The 26,583-nt window shown below is 40.2% G+C and overlaps 2 protein-coding genes across 2 annotated transcripts; one reads left to right on the plus strand and one right to left on the minus strand.

Moving 5' to 3' along the window:
- Positions 1-12,363: 12,363 nt before the first annotated feature.
- mis12 (MIS12 kinetochore complex component) lies at positions 12,364-15,537 on the minus strand. The gene is made up of 2 exons (XM_068574674.1): positions 15,129-15,537; positions 12,364-14,290 (listed from the first exon to the last, which is right to left on the minus strand). The coding sequence occupies exons 1-2, from the start codon at positions 15,522-15,524 to the stop codon at positions 14,006-14,008; spliced, it is 681 nt and encodes a 226-aa protein (XP_068430775.1). The 5' UTR covers positions 15,525-15,537; the 3' UTR covers positions 12,364-14,005.
- A 693-nt stretch (positions 15,538-16,230) lies between these two features.
- On the plus strand, positions 16,231-24,059 carry rhoua (ras homolog family member Ua). The gene is made up of 5 exons (XM_068588722.1): positions 16,231-16,405; positions 16,856-17,487; positions 17,975-18,033; positions 19,085-19,273; positions 19,608-24,059. The coding sequence occupies exons 2-5, from the start codon at positions 17,208-17,210 to the stop codon at positions 19,890-19,892; spliced, it is 813 nt and encodes a 270-aa protein (XP_068444823.1). The 5' UTR covers positions 16,231-16,405; positions 16,856-17,207; the 3' UTR covers positions 19,893-24,059.
- Positions 24,060-26,583: the final 2,524 nt, after the last annotated feature.

Genomic DNA, 26,583 nt, shown 5'->3' on the forward strand with positions numbered 1-26,583 from the left:
CCTTTATTTAGTAAAAAAAAAAACATGGATGATGTTTAATGTCAGAACCAACAACAAAAGCAACACAAAATGTGATACACAAATCTGAAAACATGCAAATATGTGTGTCGGATAATATATTGTCTCTTTCGCTCTACTCCCTCTTTCTCTCCACACACTTTATTCTGACAGGGAGTAGGCAGGACCGCAGCTAATCCAGAGAACAGGCTGTTTAAGTGTGTCTCTGCTATAATCTGATTAATCTGTCCATTCATACACTCCTCTCCTCTCTCAGATCTGTTAGAATGTATGTGTGTGTGTGTCAGTGTCCAAGCATACACGTTAATAATCGTTGGTTTGTGTCTGTGTATGTGTGTGTGTATATGGGTGAGAGAGAGAGAGAGAGAGAGAGAGAGAGAGAGAGAGAGAGAGAGAGAGAGAGAGAGAGAGAAAGAGAGAGATTTCTGGGATAAGAGCAAAAAATGGAAAATGGGGAAGAAGAGAGCCTAGATTTTGCCACTGACTCTTCTGTTGTCCACACAATGGTCACTTGTCATACACACACACACACACACACACACACACACACACACACACACACACACACACACACACACACACACACGTGTACACACCAGTGCTATGCAGAAAGTTCAAGCTGAAGAAACTGGGCTGCCCTCTTGTTATTGGGGGTTATGGTGCCGGTCATGCACCACAACATCCTTTGTTGCATGTTGTTCCCCATCATTGTACCCCACCTATTTTGTGTCAGGCCTCTTATGAAGGCATCCACATATATATTCAGTATATGATATATATTTGTATATTTGTTGAGGTTCAGTACTGAGCATGCAGCAGCATCTTACAGAGGAGGCTGTAGCGGGTCATCTTCGAATCAAAAGTGTCCTTCGCCAAGATACTAAAACCTAAAGAAGTGTCTGTGTGAGCACGAGTTTAAATCTTGATGAGCAGGTGGATCCTTGTCAACCATTAGCGTATGAATGTGTGTGCAAATAGCTGAATGTTGACATTTAGTCTACAGCGCTTTGAGTGTGCTGAAGACTCGAAGGATGCTCTATAAATGGATAAGTACCATTTACATAAACAGACATCGACAGGGAGTAATAAGGGGAATAATGCATCTAACTACTCAGGGCCCCAACAAGGTTGAGGGCCGCCAAGAAACCTTTAATTAAATGTTTTACACAGTAACAGGGACACACACACAGTAACACACACACACACACACACACACACACAGTAACAGGGATACACACAGTAACAGGGACACACACACACATACGCACACACACACACAGTAATAGGGACACACACACACACACACGCACACACAGTAACAGGGACACACACACAGTAACAGGGATACACAGTAACAGGGACACACACACACACACATACGCACACATGCACACACACACACACACACACACACACACACACACACACACACACAGTAACACAGTAACATGGGACATTTGATTAAATATGGTATAAAAAAGTTAATAATCATAAAAGATGTGCGATCTTGATGTATGAACACATTTGTGTTCATGTTCTAATGTGAATATGTCACCTGACCACAAAACACACAACGTAAACACAAAAGTCTTAGTTGATAGTTGAAAAGTTGATAGATTTGTTAAAACACAGAGTACATTTGTAACCTTTTTCTTCTCTTCATGTTTGAAAAAGCATCATAACATTGATTCACTGATTTTACATCTCTTCCCCCTTTTTTATTAGCTTTTCAAATTGTCCCGACACAAACTGAGCATCACTTTTTAGTGCCGAATCTTGTGGGAAGACAAAGATTTCTCTCTCAGCCTTCCTCCATTGTTGAGTATGAACAAACGAATCGACCACAGCAGCCCGAATCACACAATGACAGACAGCTTATTCAGCTACTTCATCTGTCGCTGCTCCCTAGGGACCAGGCTCTGATCTTTTCCCAGAGCTCCATCTCTCTCTTTCACATACTCCTTCTCCCCCTTCTTCTTCTTCTTCCTTCTTCCTCTTTCCTTGATTGTCTCTCTCCTCTGACTCTGTTAATATCTGCACAGCATGACTCCATTAAATGTATTTTCCTTTTAAAGTTCATGTACATAAATTCTTTATTGAAATAGTTTTGGGTGGTATAATTGGAAATCTAGACACTTAAAACTCAACACTTTCCTCAACTTTAAAAAAAAATAAATTAGCACAGTTATTATTTTATGTATTGACATTTCCCTCTGGGGGTTAAAGTGGTTTTAAAGACACAGTAATTCTTTTAGAGCCACCATCTACCATCAGCGCCTTCTGGTCATTACTGGTGCATCGTGGGAACAGCTTGGCGAGGACAATGATTGGCTAGAACAAAGAAGCTTGGGGGGGGGGCAACACAAAGGACACGCCCACTGCATGATGGGAAAGAACAGCGGAGGAAGCAGATGTTGCCACAGTGGACACAGAGGGGAGAGAGAGAGACAGCAGATGTCTCTCTCTCTCACTCTGATGAGTTTACCTTGTATTCACCTCTGCAGAAACAGGTAAGACACAACAGCCTGACTTGCCTTAGCTTTGTGCTGCTCTACTCAGTCAACCTCTCTGTTGCTGCGGCGGTGTGAGATATTTACAATAGTTTTGGGATTGGGTGTCTGCCAGACAACCACAAGGTTCACAATGTCTCCTTAATCATCTAAAACGAGTCACTTTCCTTTTAAATGCCCCTTTGTGACATAAGAAAAAACATAATAACAACACTGAATGACAATATCACATACAGGCAGTAAACAAATTAAAGCCTAAGTCTGGATAAATGAGCTTAGAAATAAAACAGCGAATGATGAGGATGCTTCCCTTAAAAACCAAACTAGCTGAATGTCTGTGAGAGATTTTAAAGTGATGTGTGTGTCGTCCAAACTGAAAGAATTTTTTTTGGAGAAAGCAGACTCATGGAGGCCCGACACCTCATGGAGCCACTTCAGCTTGGTTTTAATCTAATTTGTCTTTCATCTGTTGGTATTGTGTTTCTTCCAACACTTGATTGAAGCTTTATGAGGCTTTCAATTAGTAAAACATTGACGATTCAAGGCTGTGTGTTTTTGTATGAATGAACCATCAAATGAAACCTATAAATGTCTTGTGCATAATTTTATACACATGTCCCTGCACTTCTAAACTAACATATATCTTTAACATCATACTGGTATTTTTAACATTGTCAACACGTTGCAGATAATTAATTGTTTCACATTGCTCAACTTTGACACATAAAGTGTAAGTGTACTTTTTGTGAATATGATCAGATCAAGTAAAAGCGGGTTTAGTTGGGATGGCGCTAGAAAGCGAGTGAAACTTTAAAGCAGTCCACTGAAAAACCAGAGGAAACTGAACCCGCATGCAGTCTTGATTGTCTCATCTGTTTTTCAAATGCACCAGTAGTAATATTTCTAATTTAAGTGGTTATTGCCGTCTCTGACTCACATTGTAGAAGTGACCTGCACTGTCTTTCTGTAAGCTTCCTCTATGTGAGCTGGTTGGACAGTAGAAGTGTTGGATGATAGTTTTTTGCAGAAAGCATTGATGTTTGTTTGCTATGATACAGTGAGCCGCTAAAAGTCAGACTGGCTCTCACAAAAGGTGTTTAGCGTGAAAGTAAATCACTGTTTACACAACAAGAAAGGAAACTCATGCAGTCTTGGATCAATCAAGTTTTTTTTTATGTCATGAATGCTTTCATGTGTTCTTGCTCCGGCTGCAGCAGCTCTGTCTCTTCCTGCCTCAGGTCACCCATCTGGAGCTTTTACACAATACAATGGCTAGGATTGAAACTTAAAAAAGAAATGTCCAATTTACAATAGAAATTGCAAACAAATGAAACAAATGTCAGATCGTTTGGCAAAATAACTTAAAAAGTGAGCCATGAGGCTTATCATTGCATTATTTCACAACCATATCACTTCACAGCTTGTATTACTTCTGATTTGACACATTTTCAATGTCTTATTGAGTCTTTTCTTTTGGAACGTGATCTCTGCTTTTTACCTGACACATATACTGCATTTGATAATTCTTCCTGTTATAACCTTCTTCAATGCAGTAAATTCACATTATGAAATGTAATTTCTGGTTTACCTCTTTACACTCATTAACACGAGGTATAGTCAGTTCAATGGGCATATACTCTCTTCAATGTGGCCATTCATGATGGCTAGACAGATTAAACAACAAATTCACACAATAATAAATCCTAATTCATCCCATGAAGACAAAAAAGAGAACAGCTGATGAGAACAAACGTCGCTGTGTTCACTGACGGTGGCACCAGGGGACAGTCATCACTTAACGTAAAAAGCAATTGAGACATCACTAGGTTGCCAAATTTGATAGACAAACATTTAGGTTGCCAGGTCTGATCCGTTGAGACGAGAGGTGTGGTCGAGACCTACTAAAGTGTGCTGTGGGTTGTTTCTGTGATTGGGCTCTGTGTCTCAGTGTGTATGGTCTTTGTTTTCATCTGTGTGGTGTGTATGTGTGGGAATGGACCCTGGTCTGACTTGTTGATTAATGGCCAGTGTGTGTATGTGTGAAAACGCTCTCGGTCCTGTTTCCATGCTAATGAGTAGCAGCAGATGGGATAGAGGAGACTGGACCAACAATGAACAAACACACCAGCAGTCGCACAACTTAAAAACCCAACCAGACCCTCCTGGTGGGCTTGTTCCCTCACACACAGACACCCTGATATTATGACTTGGAGCCTGTAAACACTGAGTACGGTCAACTCCATCCTAGATGTGATCATGTCCATGTTCTCCTGGAACACATTTACCACTTTTAATCAATGTATGGCTTGCAGTCTTTTCCACTTGATAAAAAAACTGTTAAATTTCCCTTTTTAAGTAGATGCAATATATTTTCTACGCACAACATAAAAATAAAGTTATGATTACCAAGCAAAACAAACAAAAAAGTCACAATTGAATACGCATAGTCGTAAAGACCTGAATTCAATGGATTTTTAGTGTGAGGAAGACTGTAATCATTACATCATCCACCATTGCATTTATTTTGAGTGTTTGGATACTGTATGTGTTGGCATGTAAGAATATGTTAATGTGTGTTAGCTAGTGTCTGTCAGGGGCCACATTTGTGCTGATTATATATGTATCCCTGTCCCTTTGTGTGTGTGTGTGTGTGTGTGTGTGTGTGTGTGTGTGTGTGTGTGTGTGTGTGTGTGTGTGTGTGTGTGTGTGTGTGTGTGTGTGTCACTTCCAGGACTGTGTGGCAGTCCAATCTACTAGACAAATATAAACACTTCCCCTTGTAAGGCCAGATGATACTGCCACTGAGCAAGACTGTGTGTGTGTGTGTGTGTGTGTGTGTGTGTGTGTGTGTGTGTGTGTGTGTGTGTGTGTGTGTGTGTGTGTGTGTGTGTGTGTGTGTGTTAACACCAAGAAACGGGTGCTTGTGTCCTGCCAGGAGAGTTTTTATTTTTCAATCTTTCTTTCTCCATTCTCAGTCTTTCTGTTGTTTGCAGCCTCTCACGTTTGCAGCATCAAGCTGTGAAATTAAAGGTTCCCTGTACGATATTCAGATCATTCATTTAGCAGCAAACATATATTTTAAGATATAGTGGAGCAATGTTTCCAGAAAAGGAAGTTGCTCTTCCCCAAGCTTCTCATTGCTTCGTTGACGTGTCCGGTCCGGCCGCATGTGCATGTTAGTCCCTGTTTGTGTGCCCACAACATTGTTTTGACCAACGGAATACACTGTCCAGGTCCCAGAGATTAGCTTTGTTAGCACTACAAAGCTGACGTTTGCACTGTTTGTGCTGTTAACACAGTTAGCTGCTGGCTGCCGTCTCGACCGTTACTAGTTGAGGAGCCGTGTGGAGGCAATCCATCAATCACAGATTTACTCTGAATTCTGCTTTGGGCTACTTTAATTAATTCATACAGTGTCCCCTCTTACAAAGTCCCATCCAGCTCTTTGTCATCTCAAAATTGTCTTATTGTCAGAAAAATGTAAAGGTTCAATGTGAGCGACTGCCCTACAGGACCAACATATTCAAGTTACAGGAGAGAACTGCTGACAAGCAACAAGCCCCTGAGTCAAACGAAAACAAATCACCCACTCACAGCCATTAATGCATGTTCATATGTTTAGTGTGTGTGTGCATGTGTGTGTGCGTGTGCGAGAAAGACTCCTAAGGAATGCTCTCAGTGCTGTTGTAACGGCAGAGAACAGGAAATGGATTCCCAGAGACAGGAAGTAACTTCGTTGAGAGAGGAAGTGTTTGCCAGCATCCGCCCTCTGTCTGCTGGACGGGGAAGGAAGGAGAGAGGGTTGCTGTGAAGGATGTGAGGTAGAGGAGGAAAACAAAATAGAGAGTATTTTAAGGAAGAGGAGAAAGAAAGAGAGTATGATACATTTTAAAGTTGCACTAAATACTAAATGATCTGAAAAATTACACTGTCCTAATGGCCGCAGGGGTATTGGACATAATGCACAACATAAACATCAAAACCTGCAAACAACAGGTCAAACACAAGTGTATTAATGTGCTGTTGGAGTAGGCATGTTATAGTGCTAAAAAATAGACCAAGACCACATCCTTGCTCTGAAAGGTCTATAATATTCTGTTACACTTTTGGGAAAGCCCTTTGTTGTAAAGTACATTTTACATAACCACATTTCACAAATTACAAATTAGCCTCAAAGGGCATTCAAATTTGTGCAGCATATGACACCTTCTGTCCTTACAGACACGGCCTAAAAATAAACCTTCAACAGGAAACAAAATGGGGAAAAAAAACCTGAAGAAGAGCAATAAGGAGGAACAGAAATATATTTAAAAAATAATTAAATATATAGAACAGATATTGTATAAAATCTGAATGACATGTATTGCAAATATGTATGACTAAGCATAAGGACTAAAATAAAACGGTCGTTTTAATTTGGTGCAGAAGAACTTGACCGAGCCTTGACTTCAACCCATCAAACACCTATCCACCGACTGTGAGCCAGACCTCTCGTGTCTGAACGTGAACAAATCTCTGCAGACTTGTTTCTAAAACCTCCTGGGGAAAGTGTAAAAGCAGCAGACTAATGCTCATGGTTCATGAATGAGGGTCTACATACTTCTGGCCATGGAGTGTAGTGAGTTACACTGTACTATGAACTACAGGTCACCTCCTCGTTTTCACACTCCACAGTGAACTCAGTCTTGAGACAGAAGTTGCTGCACGTATGGAGGTTATAACATGTGTCACACTCTTAAAAACTCCCAAGAGACGGGAGAGATTGTTTTGAGGTGAAAGGTCAGCGGTTGTGTGTTTCTGGATGCATGCTTGTCTTGGTAAGTAGCTGAGGAAGTTTGCAGAGTTCAGAGCAAGAGCAACACACACACATAAACAGTCTATCTTTGCCACATTGCCTCTGTTTTGTCACCAACATGACTTCTCTGGACTTGTTCCCAACTGTCACTCCGTCTCTAAAGACAAGGAGAGTTAAAGCTAAAAATCATAACTGGAACTTTCTTTTCACTGTAAACGGTCACCTAAAATTAACTTTTCAACTAAGTTGAATAGTATAACAAAGTCAGTTGAAATGAGGATAAGCAGCTTTGTGGAGGCATGTTGTTTTGAGGGAGAAAGTTTAATGTGCACGTGTGTGTGTGTGTGTGTGTGCGCGCGTGTGTGTGTGTGTGGAGATGGCACTCGATGGACAGATGGTCCTTTGTGACTCCTGACACCTGCCAGCTGCTGCTCTGCTCCTCTTCACCTCTTTTTCCTTCTCCTCTCACCTCATCATCTCTTTTATTCTCTCCCCCTGCTCGGCTCTATTCAGCCTGCCTTTCTTCTTTAACTGTTGAAAATACATTTCAGAAGATCAAATAGTTGTTCCTGGGGTTTAAAATTGACCACAAATGACATCAAGTTCAAGAACATTTCATTAACACACCGCATGCCCAATACAAGCCTAATTTATTTAGCTCAAGGTACAATAAAAGAAAGAGCGAGAGTACATTGTGTGCTGTATGTACATGGAGCAGCAGTGGTGAGCTTGATTGTAACTCGAGTTTGTCAAAATAACCTGCGACAACAAGGATTTTTTACAAACTTGTTATCGCTGGAACTGGGCTCCGATAGTAGTCGAAGCATGGTCGTTATCATTTGGCTAGCTGTGGATGCAAGCTTAGCACGGCTATGGGCCATAGCTGATCATTTGAGGGCCACTTTTGCTGAAAATATGTGTGCGCATGGGATTAACTCCTGATATGGGCCGATTTATTGGCCTGCTCCAAACTATTGTTATAATGGCGACCTCTAATTGTAACTACAAGGTTTCATGTTCAGATTCCTCAACGGTCTTGCGCTCCCTCAACACCAACCACCTGCTACTGTTGAGCACGGCATCATTAAGAGACCACAGTGTCTGAAAGCAGAGTCACTGTTGTCACTTTGAGAGGCAGGTTGCACAAAGCACAAGCGAGGTCATTTACACACTGTGGCTAACTCTGAAATGTTACAAATGTTTAAATGGTGTGTTCAACCACTAAAAACAGGTATTTATTTCTCTTCAAATTAGGTTTTGCAATGCTGAGGTGTGTACTTGTCAGTATAGTTTTCTTCTTTCATGTTTGTTCTGTAAACAACAAATAATATCGACAAAACAGCACAAAGCCGCTTGGCTGACATTGCACAAAGCAGCAGGCTTAGCTTAAAGTTGAAACAAGTGTCTGTGATGGATGTCATAGTAATATCTGCAACATTTTCAGACATGCAAAGACCTTGCTTTACTAAATGTGCATTCAACCTATGCTGACTGGCAGGTCACAGAACACATTTTATGTTTCAAGCTAAGGTAACTGTGGCTTATTTTTAATATACAGGCTGGATAATTACATGAAGACACACTGCTCACAATGGAAATAGCAGAACCTAAAGAAACTGCAAATAATATATTTTTTCTCATCAGAAAAAGACAACAGAACAATGATCACAATGAAAGATATCTATCTGAGAGACATTAAAAGGAAAACACAACTATAAATAAGTGGTCGTACAAACAGATTATAAAAAACATCAAATTCAATAAAAGATCCAAACAGAAAAGAAAAAAATAATTTTAGTCAATGTTTATGCTCAACTGAGGCTTAAACACTAAGCTAGATGTGAGGAAAAAGAAAAAAAGGGATTCTTATTCTGAAAGTCAAAATAACTTTTAATTAATAACCTTATTTACAAGTTACAAAGTTACAACACAACATTGTAGCACCCTCAGCAACAGATTCACATGATTCGAGAAAATTCAATACATTCAGATGCATAACATGTCTAATTCGAGTTGACACCACACATTAGCAAAATAAAAGAGTGAGAGGCCACTTTAAGATTTCAGTGATAGAAAAGGAAGAAGCTTGGCGTCTGTTCGTTACTGTTTTCTGCACTAAATGGCAGCCAGTACATGTGATCGCTCACAGCTGTTTAAGACGAGGAGGCTTTTTTTCCTCCTCATTCATGACGTCACACGGATCTACAGTTGGAGGAAAGGTTTGAAATAGGAAAAGAGGGTTGGTCTGCTGCTGGGTGTTTGTTTCTCTGCTGGGTGACACGTGGTTTTAAAAAAGTCAAAGTGAATTCCAGACTCACTCTCACAGCCTGAGAAAACAATCCTGTCTGTCTGCCCGCCTGACTGTCACTCTCACCTCCTCTCTCTTCTCTCCTCTGTAGGACACTCAGCCGGTGCAGGACAGCTGGCCGGTTGAGTGTGGATGCATATCTGTGTGTGTAGGTATCTGGGTTTATGCGTGTGTCTCGCTCTCTTTGTGTGTGTGTGATCCTCAGAGGGCAGAGGTCAAGCTGTGGTTCACAGAGAGCCACGTTGTTCCCCTCCTAACAGGAAGGGAGGGCACAGTCCATATGCTGTCTTCACTCTCTCTCACACACTCTCTCACTCACACACACACACACACACACACACACACACACACACACACACTTTCAAGCAACATACAGATTTGTCACACATTTCAGCTGGTACACACAAACACAAACACTCACATACATTGACGTATACAGTAAAATGTATGTAACAACTTGATTAACAAATATGAACAACTTCACACCCCTCAAATGTCAACGCGTGCACAAACACACAGCAGCTCACACTATGTCGACAGGTTGAATCTAAAAACAATCTCTGTTTTGATCTTTCAGTCCACAACGTGAATTATTTTCATTTTAAAAGGTTCCTTGTGGAGTTGTTGACCACATGTCGCACTATGGAGGAATGCTTTTACAAGTGGGTCCACATCTTATATAACACAGAAGTCACACTAACAGCAGGGCCTCTTATAATAACAATAAAAGTATGATACATACAAAGAGTTTAACTAAAATAGAAAAGTGAAAAATAAACACGTATTAAAGGTTCTATTCATCGTGTGGTGAAAACTGTGAGATTTAGACGTGTACTTTGTTTGAAGCAAACTGAGGCCTTGACTTCTAGTCACCTGTGTTCACTTGCTTTACCTGTTATTATATCATGCAGCAGGTATGGTTTTTAACCCTAGTGTTTATTTGTCAGGAAGACTATGTGCACATTATACATTCAGATCATTATAAACATTCTGTATGCTCACAGAGATGTATGACAGAAGCACAAAATAATATTTAAATTCATTTCCATAATAACAAACTCAAAAGTGTGAACGCATATGGTTTTCAAATGTAAACCACATCAAGTCTCAGAGCCGTAGCTGTTCTAGACAGTAGTGTGAAAGTTTAGGACTCTGCTGTAAAAGAAAGGCACTCAACCTTCTGTCTCTGCTGTGTCTCCCCTCAAATACAAACAATTTCACTTTTCCAACACTCACTGACACTTGTTTAGCTCTCTCTTGCTTATTAGACACTTCTATTCCCCTCAGATTACTTTATTTTCTCTGCCAGCAGGATGAAGACATACGCACGAGGCTGTGCAGCCAGCTGCAAACAGCTGTGTCCTCGTATTTTTTGACAACATCTTTTATAGGCTTTAGAAAGTATGACATGCACATGAGGAAGGCAGCGGTTGGGATTTATTGTACCTTTGTACGCAAGCATAAACAGCTGGCAGTTGAGTTCACGCACGCGCATGCACACATATGCACGCACGTTTATTTAGGATAAAACAAATCTATTTATATTTAATACCATAGTATTGGTGGTAGTTTATCATACAGTTCTGAAGTATAGAAAAAACATCGTCATACATCTGCTTCTATTTTATTTATTCTAATTCTGTTCTTAATCCCCTCCTCTCCCTCCTTCCATGGATCATAGTTGCGTCTGGAGCAAGTCCCGCCTTGGTGGCCCTGCTGATGCCCCTCCTCTCTACCTCTTTCGCTAACATGGACTGTGGCTATTTGGATCGTGGTCCATGCCTACTACTCCTTATATGAATAATTTGTCATATTCATGTAATGTGCTGTAACTCCGTTACGTTGCTCATTCTGGTCACATGACATCAATTGCTTCAGTCCTGGGGAGAGGGATCCTCCTCTGCTGCTCTCACTCAGGTGTCTTCTCTTTTTTTTCCATGGGAAAGGTTTTTTTTATATCTCTTTTTGGGGATTTTTTTCCTGATCCAATGTGTAAAGCCTTCCGAGGCAAATTTTGAGCTATACATTTTAGGCTATACTAAATAAACTGAATTGAATAGAAATAAATATTCCAATAACTCTGCCTCATTGTACCTACAACACTCACTAAATAGAGTGCTTTGTGCTTTTGGCTCATTTCAAACAGCACAGAGAAAACACACTCTTTAAACTGAACACAACAAATGGTTTGACAAGTGCTGTTTGATTCTTGACTCTGCCTCGGTGGTCTTTTTCTAGTTTTTATAGCAATACAAACAAAACAAGCTCCAAACAAGAAGCAGCCGCATTTTTTAAAGGTCCTTATTCCCAAGAAATACTACTTTGGCAAACACAAACTGAAATAATGAGTTGTTCTCACACTTCTCCACCTGGACATGATCATTTCTCATGTTAATCACAACAAGCAAGTGAGGGGGTGCACACACACAAAGCAGACACACTCCAGGAATGTTAAAACAAATGTTTAGTTTACACCTCTAGTTGTTTACGTTCAGTTGCAATTGTTGTTGTTTGAAGCTGTAAATTCAACATCAGCAATAGCAATTACAGCAAAATCACTTCAACAAGATAACGGCTTCAAATAATGGATTTTTTGTCCCGAATAGATTATTCCATATCACAGGTTCAATGGATACCAGGTTGCTGTTGAATTTTGAGAATCAGAATCTGATTCATCATTGTACTGTCTGGAGATAAGGTTTGCAAATACATTTGAAAACTGCTGTGCTGAACTGTGTGCAGCATCATACTGCACAAGACAAATAGATAAACAATAGCACCCCCAACTGTCTAATCCATGCGGCTCTGAAAACCCAATATTTCTTTAGCAAAGAAAGTGAAGGAAATGAATCCTTCTATGTTACATTAAATTATTATGGCATGCAGATATCAACCCCCACTGTAACTAAGCACAAAAGTGAGTCTTTGTATGATACTTTGTTTATTTCATGAAAAATACACCCTATGCTTAGCAGAAAACAATAGTACCAATCAACAAAAATTATAATTAGAAGTTTGGGTCACCATTTTTGAGAAATGAATTACTATAACTAACCATGCTGATGGCTGTAAAAAAAAAATAAAACAGTCCTTTTCCACAGAAGACATTTTGACACAGGTGTATTCATAGACATTAACTTTAGTTCTGCTACGTGTCGCATTAAGTCGTGACGGTGAGGCAGGAAGGACAACACCAGGACCTGAAATTGATGCATTATATTTACACAATGTGGAAACACTTTATCTTTCTGATTTTTGTTAATGGCTTCCTTGCTCCAGATATGAAATTTAGGTTTATTACAAATCAGAAATAACTACTTATTATTTTAAGGAAATAGGAATGATAATTTACTATACTGTTAGCAAAAGTAAACTCCAGACAAACCCAATGATAACAATGAATATATTATACATCACAACTCTAAAAATAGTTTGCATTCCTTCGACCTTATTATGCAGTATGAACCAATAGTGTTACTCCTTAATTCAAGGTAATTTATTTTTGAAACAAATGTATGCAAACGAGTTCATTATATTTGGGATTGTTTTTTAAAACATATTAAACAACAATAGTCAAATCAGAAATCAGAATTTATTTGCCAAGTGCATTGCCATAGAAGGAATTTGGGTTGGTGAAACATTCAAGAAAAGGCTGGATAACACAGAATTGTAAATGTGCATGTGTTTCAGCAGTGTCTCCAACCTGTAACTTTAAATAGCAAAACCTTAAGTTTTAGAGGTCCTTAAACATTGAGCATGTTCAGTTGCCAGTTTATCAACTGGATTAAATTGGGTGAGTTACGTTAATAAGCAGAGAGCGCCCCCTGCTGGGTGTCACTGCATCTAAAGTCTGTAGATCTCCAGACAGTGGACACAATTCATCAAACTACTCAACAATCAAAAGTTATCCAGTGAAAGCCAATGAAACAAATATGCCCACCCCACTGGTATAAATCAACTCAAGAAAATAAGCGTTCGGAAATTAGAGTAGTTTTTTTTATGTTGAGAGATGAGTTGAGACAGGAGACGAAGGAAAACATCTAAGTATTAAAAACAGTTAAAGGGACAGAGTTACATTCATTGGCTTTATTATTTACATTAAATTTAAAAAGGTAAACTTGAACTAATATTAGCTGACAATGCTGTTGTGTAATTACTAAATAAACAATAATGATGTTCAAAAAGCACTTCTTTGTTTTCTTTTTACAAACGGCAGCCAAAACTCACTGTCCAAGTGCACAAAAAAATGTCTTTATGTTGGCTAAAAGTCTCAACAGACGTCTTTGCCTCGAGGAAAAGTTACTAATAATGTTCTACAATATTTACACACTTTGTAGCATGAATTCATAAGTGATTTGGTATCCATTTATAAAATTAAACAGATTTCGTCTTATGAGGCGCCTTGTTGCAGACTTCCCTGACGGCATCCTGCAGCTTCTTAACAGACTCCATTACTAGCCGGAAACTGTCATGGAAGCTGCCGTTACCTTCCTTCACCCAGGCCGCCTGGAGCTCTCTGACCCATGTCAGAATCCCATCCAGCTGTTTCTGCACCTCCCTCTGCTCCTCCAGCTCAGCTAGCAGGGCCTGCCTGGCACATACTTCTGCTTTGTAGGCTCTCTGGAGATCAGCAAGGGACGACTCCCGCCTCAGCACCTCCTTGAGGGAGCAGGACCACAGACAGATAGATTAGATACATTCCCTGTTTTCAACAACATATATTACCAGTAAAAATAAACCATATTTGATAACAAATGCACTGTATGATTAAACATATAATGAGCAATACTGACCGAACCCCAAAATAACTGGGGCAACAGACGCAAATATGAACACATGAAGATGTGACAATTCAATTGCGTAAGTAAGCAACGTCTTTTAAAGCCACCAACAGATACTAAGGTGAGCTTTCAGCCGCATCTCAAGAGTCTACAGCACAAACACACACAAAAAATGTCACTTGTCATGGCAGTTTCATACTTAGGTCATGTAAGATAAACAAAGCTATTTCCATGAAAACTATTTAGAATTTAAAATGTTTAGATCAATTTAAACTCTTTCTTTATAACTAATCATCTAAAAATATTTCTCTAAAGAGCTAAAACCATCATATAATCTTGCCTTTGCCAACATATCCCATGGTTCCATTTCTCCAATCTGTGTGGTAAATACCAATAATAATGATTTTATATGAAATACATGACAGACAGAAAGCTTGTACATCTCGGAAATAAACAAACTATTTACGGTTTCAGTTTCTACATTATATAAATCGGTCTTTGATAGTCCTATCATGTACAAATATTGTATTTCAAAATGTTTGAGTAAAACAATGAGGGATTTCCTTTTGCATTTTTTGTTAAATACGGGCATATATTTATGGTGAACCTTTTATGTTTCAAATATTTGCAGTAAAGTCAATTATTTATGAGTAACGTTCACGTTATGAAGGCATGATAACACTGTTAAGCACGCATTGAACTAGTTCTCCACCCACCTGCATGTGTTGGGGGTATCTCTTGTGTAGCTGGTCCTCCGGCAGGAGGACATTTGGCGGCACGGAGAAGCAGCGGTCAGCCAGCAGCTCGTCCATCCGCTCGGACAGCTGCTTGAACCGCTCCTCGAGGAACTGCTGCAGCTTCCGGCTGCACTCCCTGGCCCGGGACCGGAGGAGCTCCTCCGCCTCGGCCGAGTCGCCTTTGCTCAGCTGCCTGACGCACACCTTCTCCACGACGGGTAAAATGTCGTACAGGCTGTCCTGGAAGGCGCTGTAGACCCGCAGCATACATGTCTGCGGGGTGAAGCCGAAAAACTGTGCTTCGTACAATTTTAAAGTGGACGGAGGGATGCTTTCTGCCTCTTCATCGACCTCTCTGCGGGCATCCGTCTCCATCTTTCCCCCCGGTTTCCCGCGCGCTGTTGAATCGCTGACGTTTCTTCTTCTTCTTCTTTTTGTAACGTTTTTCTCTCATAGCGCCAAACAACGATGTGGCGCTATGTCGCCATCTCCTGGTTCGGAACGGTACTGCGCACTACATGAGCCCCGTTCAGAGCGAGATGCCGCTCGTCTGGGAATCCATCGGACTCAACCCAAATATCAAAACATGTCAGTGAAGTCAGATTAGGATTAGATTAGGTTATGCACCACCCACCATGACACATTTCGTGTATGTGAATTCTGATTAAGGTTTCATTAGGTGAAAATGCAATACACCGGGCTGTGCCAGCAGTGTCAGTTTTAATATGGAATATATAAAAATCTGTTTATTAATTTATACATTTATTTTATTGAATGTTTATTTAATAACTATTTTTAAAGGATTTTTTAATTGATGCTAATTTAAAACGTTTATGTTCAAACCTCCACGTACACCCAGGGGTACACTTACCACCATTTGAGAACCTCTGCTCTAAACAAAAGACTCAGACTCATCTAGGTCCTCATGGGGAAGGGAAACATAGTATTTCGTATCTTACCTGCAACTCTGAGACCCATAACATGTTATCATGTTTTTAAATTACCTTTTTTTTAAAATAACAACAGACTGTCTGTGTCCTTCTCCAGTAGGTAACAATCCCATGTCACCCAGTATCTTTAACCCATGTCTGCCTGAAAGTTGTATTTTTCTGTCATGTTTATTTACCACCGTGTCCACTAGATGGCGCTGGTGTCTTGTCAATAGTCTGTGAAAACGTAAAGTAAGAAATCAAAGCGTATTCAATTTTACTGTTTTGGAAAATTAGAAATTCTCAGTTCGATAGCAGTGGTGGAAAGTAAGTAGATTTTATTAAGTACTGTCCTTGAGTAGCCTTTTGAGTTATTTGTATTTTTGATTTCATATTTAGTATATTAAATATATATTAGTATATTAAATATATATATTGTACTATATATATATATATATATATATATATATATATATATATATATATATATATTGCTGCATTGCAGATGATGACTTTGATATTATTATTGCTATTGTTATCATTAATAATTTTGTTGTTTTTATTAGTAGTAGTAGTAGTAGTACTGTTGTAGTTATTATTGTTATCCGCCCTCTCTCTCTCTCTCTCTCTCTCTCTCTCTCTCTCTCTCTCTCTCTCTCTCTCTCTCTCTCTCTCTCTCTCACACACACACACACACACACACACACACACACACACACACACACACACACACACACACACACGCGCGCGCGCGCACGCACACACACACGCACACAGTGTGATGTCATTTGAAGGGGAGTTTGGGACGGGTCTGTCCGCTGGACGGCAGAGAGCGGACACAGACTGGAACAAACAGCCGACGTCAATTTAATCCCCGCTCTTTTAACTTGATTTCCCGTAATTCCACCATGAAGCGTGACGTGGATATCGTGTCAGTGTTGGGGCAGAGAAGAAGTTCAAACTTCCTGTGATTTAACTATGGAAACTAAAAGGAAGCGGACAGCAGCGACAACTCAAAAGCCAGTCGACAAGCCGCTGCGTAACCCGGCAGACAGGAGCGGAAGAATGGACGATGTGAGCGCTGGCCCGCACCGGGACTGAAGCTCCTGCCCGGGTCTCCTCCGGCTACATGTCACCCTCCTCTCCGTGCCAGATGCCTCTGCGGGGCGACGGAGGCTACAAGTCGGCCCCGGCGTCCCCCGCTCCGCCCGTCCCACCGAGGAGGGTCAGGGGCTGCGGCAGGACGCGGCGGGCTGGAGCGGGCGCAGCGGGGGCCGGGGCCGCGGAGAGGCGGGTGAAGTGCGTGCTGGTGGGAGACGGAGCTGTGGGGAAAACCAGCCTGGTGGTGAGCTACACCACCAACGGGTATCCCACCGAGTACGTGCCCACGGCGTTTGACAACTTCTCCGGTAAAGGATCGTCTCTCTTCCATGGTCGTGTTATTGTGTTCTCTTTGTGTTTGCAGTGTGGATACACATGGTGCCTTCTGAACACAATACTGTTTACAGCCGACACGGTTATTTGTGGACCAGGATTATGTTTATTTAATTATTTAATCGTTCAATATGTAAAGTCCAATATGATTTACATTTCAGTTAATGTGAAAGTTAATAGTTTATTTCATAGTTGTATGTCCACTGGTGACTAGAAATAGTTGTACAACTTAACTTGTTGTATGTTCAGTTATCAAATATTATAGATACATATAATAACTTCATATATTAAGTTGAAATCGGCCATATGTTTTTTTTCTTTCTTCAGTGAATGAATATCTAAACTACTGTCTACAATGTTTGTTGACAATGTGTGTGTGTGTGTGTGTGTGTGTGTGTGTGTGTGTGTGTGTGTGTGTGTGTGTGTGTGTGTGTGTGTGTGTGTGTGTGTGTGTGTGTGTAGCGGTGGTATCAGTGGACGGCCAGCCAGTCAAACTACAACTCTGCGACACAGCCGGACAGGTCAGTGATCCCAACACAAATACACACAGCAGACACTCCGGGGGGAGCGGCAGCATTTCCTGTTTTACTTCTATTTGAAACAATGACCGGAGGAAGTGATGGAACGATCCTCTTTCTTTCTTTCTTTCTTTCTTTCTTTCTTTCTTTCTTTCTTTCTTTCTTTCTCTATGATCTAAGTAGTTTACTCAAACACATATTCTTTATTTGATTTTATATTTGACAGTGTAGTTACACAGGACACACATGCAAAAGAAAGACAAGCTTTAGTTGGTAATTTTAAAAAAGTATTTTCCTCAAGCTGAAAACGTTTTTGGTCATGGCAACTACAAAAATGTTGGTACAAGTGAGTTTTCATATAATAAAAATACAATTAAGTTTCTCTGCTCTAGCTACATCTCAATTGTCAAAATATGAGAAAAGAATGACAATGTAGTTGGACCAACAGAGATAATTGGCGCTTAGTTTAAGATTAGTCCTCAACTAAACATGTTTTACTCAGGATATCTCAGTATGATTTGGTGTTACCGTTGCTGGACTCCGGGAAACTGTCCAGGAAATTGTGTGCTTGGTCTTTCTGAGAAAAAATGTTCTGTTACACAGGAAGTGATTTTACATCCCGGTTTATAACAGAAACAGCTGTTATCTGAAATAAAGGACAACTGTCTTCTCAGAATGAGCTACAACTGGTTAGACATACAGGATAGCTAATGTTTACCTTGAAACAATTAACAATCAGCTGTCTGACACAACAAATACAAAATTAGAAAATAATGTAGTTCAGTTTTTCTTTATCGGTGTGTTTTCAGATATGATGGCAGAATAAATGGGAGGATCACAAGCAGAGGAAGGAGAGTCCGAGATGATAAAGGAGGGATAAAACGAGACTTATCTCATAGTAATTAAAACAGTGCACGCAATAGCATCAGTTGTTAACCGCTGTTTATGCTGCACCATTAAACCATCATTGTTCAAATACTCCTAAAATCGCTATTGTGCTGATTTAAAAAAGCCGTTTTGTCCTCAACAATTTTCTCTCTCTTGATCTTCCCAGGATGAGTTCGACAAGCTGCGGCCTCTGTGCTACACCAGTGCGGATGTGTTCCTGCTGTGCTTCAGCGTCGTCAGTCCCGCTTCCTTCCAGAACGTTCCTGAGAAGTGGGTTCCAGAGATCCGAAGACACGCTCCCTTCGCTCCGCTCGTTCTTGTTGGGACGCAGTGTGACCTCCGAGAAGATGTCAAGGTGGAGTACAATCTGCTTTACGGCTACAACAAAAAATACTGCCATGAGCATTACTGTAAATGGAGGCCACATGTCTTTATAATCAAAATGACAATTTTACTAGTAAAGGAAGTTACTTAAACAGGCCATTAACAACTGTGCTTTTCCTTTCAAAGGAAAATGTGCAGCTTATCCAACATGTAAAAAAAACATTGTAGTATTCTTACCAAAAGACTGAAATTCTAAAAAAATATTATTGATGGAAGAACCCAAGGCTTATGTACTTCACCGTGTCCTCGACTAATAAATCAGCAGATACAATATCTACAAAGGTATATTAACATGTTCTCTTCAGGTTCTTATTGACCTGGCTAAGTACCGGGAGCGACCTGTGGACCCAGCGGATGCTCGGGACTGTGCGATGGAGATTGGAGCTGTGTCCTACATGGAGTGCTCTTCCCTGACCCAAAAGAACTTGAAAGAAGTGTTTGACACGGCCATACTGGCCAGCCTGCAGAACTACAGCTCCCATAAGCACCCAAGAGGGAAACAGAAACGAAGAAAAAAGCAAAGGCAGACCCCAGACAAGATGAAGAGTCTGTCCAAGTCATGGTGGAAAAGATACTGCTGCGTGGCCTAGAGCAGTTTGGGTTTAAGACTCTGGTCCTTTGTTGACTTCAGCTGGGTTGGTCTTCTAGCTTCCAGTTTGGGTTTTTTTCTCTGATGGAGCCGGATGTTGACTGGACCGTTGCAGGGAACCAAAGTAAGACTGTCATGGATCTAAGTTTTAAATTAAACATTTTTTGAAGTGGGGTTTTAGTCTAATCATGGAAGAGATTTACAACTGATCCCAGCCTGGCTCTAACAAAACCTTTGTTTTTTTGTTTTTTCCTAAAGAGCAGTCGTGGCGTATCTTTTATCTAAACTAAATCTTAGCTTGCCTCCAGTGTGATCCATCCTGCCTGGTGGAAGTGACAATGTTGCTCTCGACCAGTCTAAAGTCTAAAGTCTTCTCCGTGGTTAACGCATATAATGGAATAGTGTCTAGTGTGGTGTTCTTGTAACAACCTTTACCGACCTTGTATGGATTTATGTATGCTTGTCACGTAGCCTGGAACGGAGCTCGACTCCATCTGAACTTCCTTTGCCTAACGTGTTTGTTGTAACACTAATGATTAGAAATAACTGCTGACTGATATAGATTGTCTCTCTGATCGGAAATTGTCCTCATCTTCACATGAAAAGAAGAAGTAATTCAGTATTTCATAACATGGTCACCAGGCACGATTGAAGTCAGAAATCAGTCGGCCCACGGTTGATTTTTTTTTAAACTATTTGTTATAACTGGGATCATTGTTGCTCTAATGAAAGATCAAGCAGCTAATCAATGGTCACATGTTCGGTTTACCAGGTGCAGCCTATAAACCTAATCTGAGACCTGAATCATGGTTTACCTTTTATTTTAGTCTTCGTTTGAACTTTTCGTGGAATTACGTCTGGCTTGGGTTTTAGTGTGGTTTTCTTGCCTCTGTTGAATACCAAACATCACCTAACGTATTAACTGTCTGCTGAATGCAGCCAGACAGTAGATATGTTTGTTGAAGCTGAGGTGTAAGGCTCATATTGTGTCTTATTTAAAAATAACTAATGCTGATGTCTTTTCCATGTGAGGGTAAAACGTGGTCATCATCCTCACCTATCCTACATTAGTACTGAAGGACTGCAGTCTGTGCCTTATTTATGTGGTTTGGTTAAACAAAAATATGTGTACTGTGGTGGCCTGTAGCACTTGACCTTGAGTGGGCAGGAGGACATTTTGTAATTAAGGCGTTTTTCTTCTCTACATCCTGATCATACTGTTCAACAAGCCACAGCTTTGCTCATAATGGGAAGTGACTTCTGCCAACCAGTAACCAGTAAGTTGCAAGTCAGTTCAATAGACAGTTAAACAGCCTTACTGTAAGTGTGAGCACTTTACAGAATTTGGTCAACCAAGTGCTCTTTGCATGGGTTCAAAGTTTTTTAAAAAAGAAACTGAAAAAATATGGGATTTTATTCTTGAGCTTTTCAAAGCGATTGTGTATCTAAGACTGTGAAGTTTAAATTATGTACATATTCAGTGAACTCTGTTATTTGTAGTTATGAACTATAGTTAGATTCATCATGTGTGTGGCTCTGTTTGTTGCTTTTGCCCAAAATATGCATATTATTATTACAGTTGTAACCAATTCTATCTTTCCACTTCCATAATGCTTTAATACTAGACATCCTTTGTCCGTCCTATGTCTTGTATGCAGTTAGTTCTACAGCCTCTTTACTCTCCTATAGATTAAGTTGCATATATTGGAAAGCAGAAATAAAAAGACATGTGTGGATGTCAAACAGTTAGCAGCCACACCTTCCTTTGTACATTGTAGATACTAAAACAAGAAACCCAATAATTTCTCCACAGTGCCTTCATCTGAATGACTCTTTGTGTGAGAGCCACTGCAGCAGAAAGGAAAAGGGTGCAACTGGGTCTTAGTCCGTAATGGATTCAAGGCAGATCTGCCAATATTTAGTGTGCATCATAAGTTTTCATAAGGATCAACCACAGAAAATAATTTTCATTCTAACATTTCTTAGCCCTGGGACGATCTAAACTTTGACCTAAAGCCGTGTCAAGAAAGACATTTAGAGACAAGCTAAACCTTTGTCTGAATAGTAAACCAAAGTTTATGACACAATGTTAAAGGTTGAGGGTAAACATCTTCGCAATGTTAACAACATTTAATATGACAGCTAACATTCTGCTGCTTTTGTTCAAAGTAGTTTACACCAGGTATCTTCCCCCTGTGTTTCTTCAAGTATTTTCACTACAGGGAAACTCCTGTAATCTTTACAATATATGACAGTGTGGTTCAAAGCCACTTCTCCTCTTGATGTGCATTGAAATTCAAAAACAATAAGTCATTTGAAATTGCACTGCACTGCAGAAAATATGTTATGTCAAAATTAAAGAAATGTTCACAGTTTGGTATTCATGCAGCGTTTTCAGTCTAGTTATTGCCAAGTGAGATGAGAAAGCCAGGAGATCATTTGTTTACGACTTTCTTTGAAAGATTTCTATATCATGGGTCCCAAAACACTGAACACAACTGCAGCTTGATATTGGCACCATTGTTTGGTTCTTACTAGACTTATCTACAAAAACCCACTGACCTGATGATTTAGCGACAAGTTCACTAAGACATCCAGTATTGTTCTCTATGAGCAAACTGTGAACTTAATCTAAAATGTCTCTCAACTTGAAATGTTGATTTGAGGCCTGAGTTTAAAACTAAGACTCCAGAATAGCAGACAATGTTTAACTAGAGCTGTTTGGTAGTTTTCTGCTGAAGACGTTACAACTGCGACTGAATGGGTTGACTGTGTCTCAATGTTTTACTCATGATAGCAAATGCATTGTTTCGTGCTTTGGGGGGAAAAGGCATAATAAGTTGCTTGTCTTGCAGTCTTGGCTGATGTTGGATTTAAGTAGGGTAAAGGTCACACAGACCCTTATGATAGCAGGCATTTCCTCTGTCAGGTCCTGCTTACATGTATAATTTAGATGGAGCACATGAGTTTCTCATCACAGTGAGTTTGTTTGCATCCAGCATGTGGTTTGTGCCTGCTTCAATACAGAGACAAATATAAACCTGTTGTGTTAGTTTATATACATTATAAAAACAAAAATGATTACCTGCATGTTTTTGAGGACTTGAGAAGGACGCCATCTTTGTTTGGTTCTCCTCCTCTCTATCCTCTGCAGGTAAATTGAGCATGTGCTGTATAATTCTGAAAAGCGAGCCCCTGCTGTCCACTCTTGTCGCAAATGATTATTATTATAACATTGTTAACTGAAGTTAGTCAAAGCTATTGGTCATACCAGACCAGATAAGGCTGCAGCAGTGGACAAATTGTGCTTTTCTCTTTGTATGAATTCAAATTGTCATATGTAAGACTAAGATTGTGTTATTTCTTCATTCAAAAATGACATAGTTTTGTTTTAATGTTTTAACTGCTTGTCAAAGCCCAGGCTAGGCCGGTTGATCTACAGCAGTGTATGTGTCTAATATGACAGATGAACGGCTTTGTTATGTTGAACAGATGGTCTCTGAAAGTGAACTATTGTGTTTAAAGAGAGTCAGAGAAGAGACACGAGGGCGACCGCCCACACTAGGTAGACAAAGTATTGTGCTGCAAAATCTGTGTTTTATTGAAGGTTAGACAGAAAAGTTAATGCTCTGTTTTTGGGACACGTGCAAAGTCTGAATGTGGATTAGAAAATGTAAGTGTGACTGCGATGGCTAACCTTAGCTAATGTGATTAATGTGGTGTTGGAATTTACAAACCAAATACAAAATGAAACAGTGTCTGTATGTGAATGACCTCAGATCGCTGGAAGGAAATACGTTTTTTTAGACTTGACACTTAATTCCCACACATTAAATACACAACAGTATCCCATATACAGACCAGTAGGTTTAAACCAAAGTAGACAGCCTAGGGAAACAGACAGAGTGGTTCATTCTTGAAATTTCATTGTTTTATTGAAGTTGATACCCCTGAAGCACACCTGAGCTTATTCACGTGGGTCACCAGCTGCGAGCTTCTCACCCTCCTCAGCCTGTGTGAAACATCATTTTTCTTGCATGTAAAAACATTGTAACAGAGAGCACGCTGCTGCAATCTGCTCACACTGAATCCTCTGTTGAACCAAGTACGTCAGTCAAAGAAAGACGTGTTTGTACAGAAGTTTTATAGCCTGAGAAATAAAAATTATTTGGTATAACACATGCTGTGTTTTGTTGATTTTGAGGCTTGGCGCTAAGCGGTGGGACTGGGAATGTGTGCGTTTAAATCCTCCTTGTGAGAGCCCACAGGCTGCATCTGAGAATTTTTGCTGTTTGTATAGTGTGTGTCTCCTCACAAAAAAGAATTTGTGAAGAAGAAAAAAAGACAGGAGTCAGGATTATCAGTAGCAGATTATTGTACATGAAACAGGTCCTTTTTTGGGGGAAGTTGTGAACTTTGACTTGTTTTTTTCCACGTTGTTGAGGCTGAAGTAATGTTTTGGAATTGCACTGTGCACTTTGTGATAACCAAGTGCAACAACAATGCTGTGCTCAGCTGACTCACATCAGAAGAGAGTTGATAAGATGAGAACGATGTTTTGGTGCTTGGTCACTCACACACTCACACACACACACACACACACACACACACACTCACACACACTCACACACACATTTCAGACTAAATCATTGTAAACAGTCTCTTCAAACAGCTTCCAGGCCCTCATGGTTATGCAAGAGCTTTATTTTGAAGGCTGTCATGTGACATTTCGTTAGTGGCATGTCTCTGGTCTTGGAGGCAGTGCGTGTGGGGGGGTCATGGCCGGACTTAACTCTGTCTGGGAAACAAACTGCTTTGCTCTACCTGACGAAACAGAGTTAGTACGTAATGAGAAGGCCATCTTTGTTCTGGTTAAATTAGTCGCTCTTCGACTCAAGCAGTGCCAAGTCCTTAGTGATACAAACACTACCTGATACATAGCTTGTTTTCCAATCATTATCTTCCAAAATTAAATTATGATGAATTGGAAATCTGATATGGTGCACCATTTTCTTTTAACGTCTTGGTCCCCAGCCAGCAGATTTTTTTAGCTTTTATTTTTAGCTTTTTGTTTGCAAACTTCACAAGACCTGTAACAAATGATTATATAAAAACAGAAAATAATCCAATATTCATGCAGAATGTAATACAATGTCCCCGTCAAGATTTGCTACTGAGTGAGGACACAAAATGCCGACAACTATTTAAAGTAAATGTATTCTTCCAAAAAACAGGACAGGTTACCAGCAGACCGGATCAAACAGGTAGAGGAACGAACGCAACACAAACAGGACATCTGACCGGCCAAACACGGAGTCTGCATACAGTAGCATCTGACACTGGAGCCGGAGACAAACAGGGTTTAAATACAAGGGGAGGAGGTGCAGGTGATTGAACAGCAGGAAACAATCAGGGACAGGGCAGACAAACAACAGCAGGAGGAAGTGCAGGGACACAGGAGACTTAAAAATAAAACAGGAAACAAGAAAAAAAATGACAGTCCCCCTAAATAGGTTTGAGATCATATCAGTTCTATTAATGAACCATGTAACCATGTAAAACCTCACAAAACTGAGCAGATATTGAGACAATTTGAGGCAAACAAATTAAAGCATCAATATGAAAGTTGAAATGTCAGAAGTTTTCTGGAGCTTCTTCCAACATCATTATATGAAATCGGGGCCTAAACTGTGAGCGTTATTTGTTCCAAATAGTTTCGAAAGCCTTTTCTCATGTGTTTTTACCACGTCATTATCCAATGTTGGTCAAGTCTTGTTCTTGTTTAGAAACACAAACTTCGCCACATCCTGTGTTTGGATGTACATCAGTTAAGTTGTGTCCTTTCCAGACTTATAGTTGCAGAAAAAGAACATTATCCAGGGATCCATCATGTGGCAGCTTTATTATGAAACATATTTACTCAATCAGACAAGTGTTTTATTATTGTGGTGACATTCACACATGGAGAAACAAAGCAGGAAAGAGGGACATAACAGAGGTACAGAACCTATTATTGTAGCATACAGTATATTTATGTTTAACTTCTTATTGCGAAATGTTCCAGTCACATGTGCATGCATAAACACAAAGCTGCCAGTACGCAAGTCGGCGGTCTGAGGTTCAGTTCAAGCCAATTTTATAGCCTTTCTCTATGTGTGTGTGTGTGTGTGTGTGTGTGTGTGTGTGTGTATGTGTGTGTGTGTGTGTGCGCGCGCGCGCGTGTGCGTGTGTGTGTGTGTTACATAACCAGAGTGACATCAGTGCTGACTCTTAACGAGCAGAGCTGAAATACAATCTCTACTTTCCTAACAAGCTATGAACCCAATCAATACGAGTGTGGACAGCTGCTGTGTGTGTGTGTGTGTGTGTGTGTGTGTGTGTGTGTGTGTGTGTGTGTGTTTGTGTACTCATAAAAGAGACAGTGGTTAAGAGAAAGTGAAGAAATAAACATCAGAGGGGGTGACAGACAAAGAGAGAAAAACCCTAAATTATATTGTAGAAAGTGACTCATTGAGCGAAAGAGACACAACTTCACAGACGACCACAACATCAGAAACTCTCGCTGCTACATTAATCTCGTAAGCAGAGTTTGGGATTCACAGACAATAAATGTTCTGGAGTTTAAGACGCAGCAGTTTGATTGTCAGACGTCCAACTTATAACATCTATGAAAAGTGAAATAGAAACCCTTT

This window comes from Clinocottus analis, unplaced genomic scaffold (genome assembly GCF_023055335.1).
Source record: "Clinocottus analis isolate CAN_PGR_092001 unplaced genomic scaffold, fCliAna1.0.p SCAF_1, whole genome shotgun sequence".
In the NCBI taxonomy this organism is placed as follows: Eukaryota; Metazoa; Chordata; class Actinopteri; order Perciformes; family Cottidae; genus Clinocottus; species Clinocottus analis.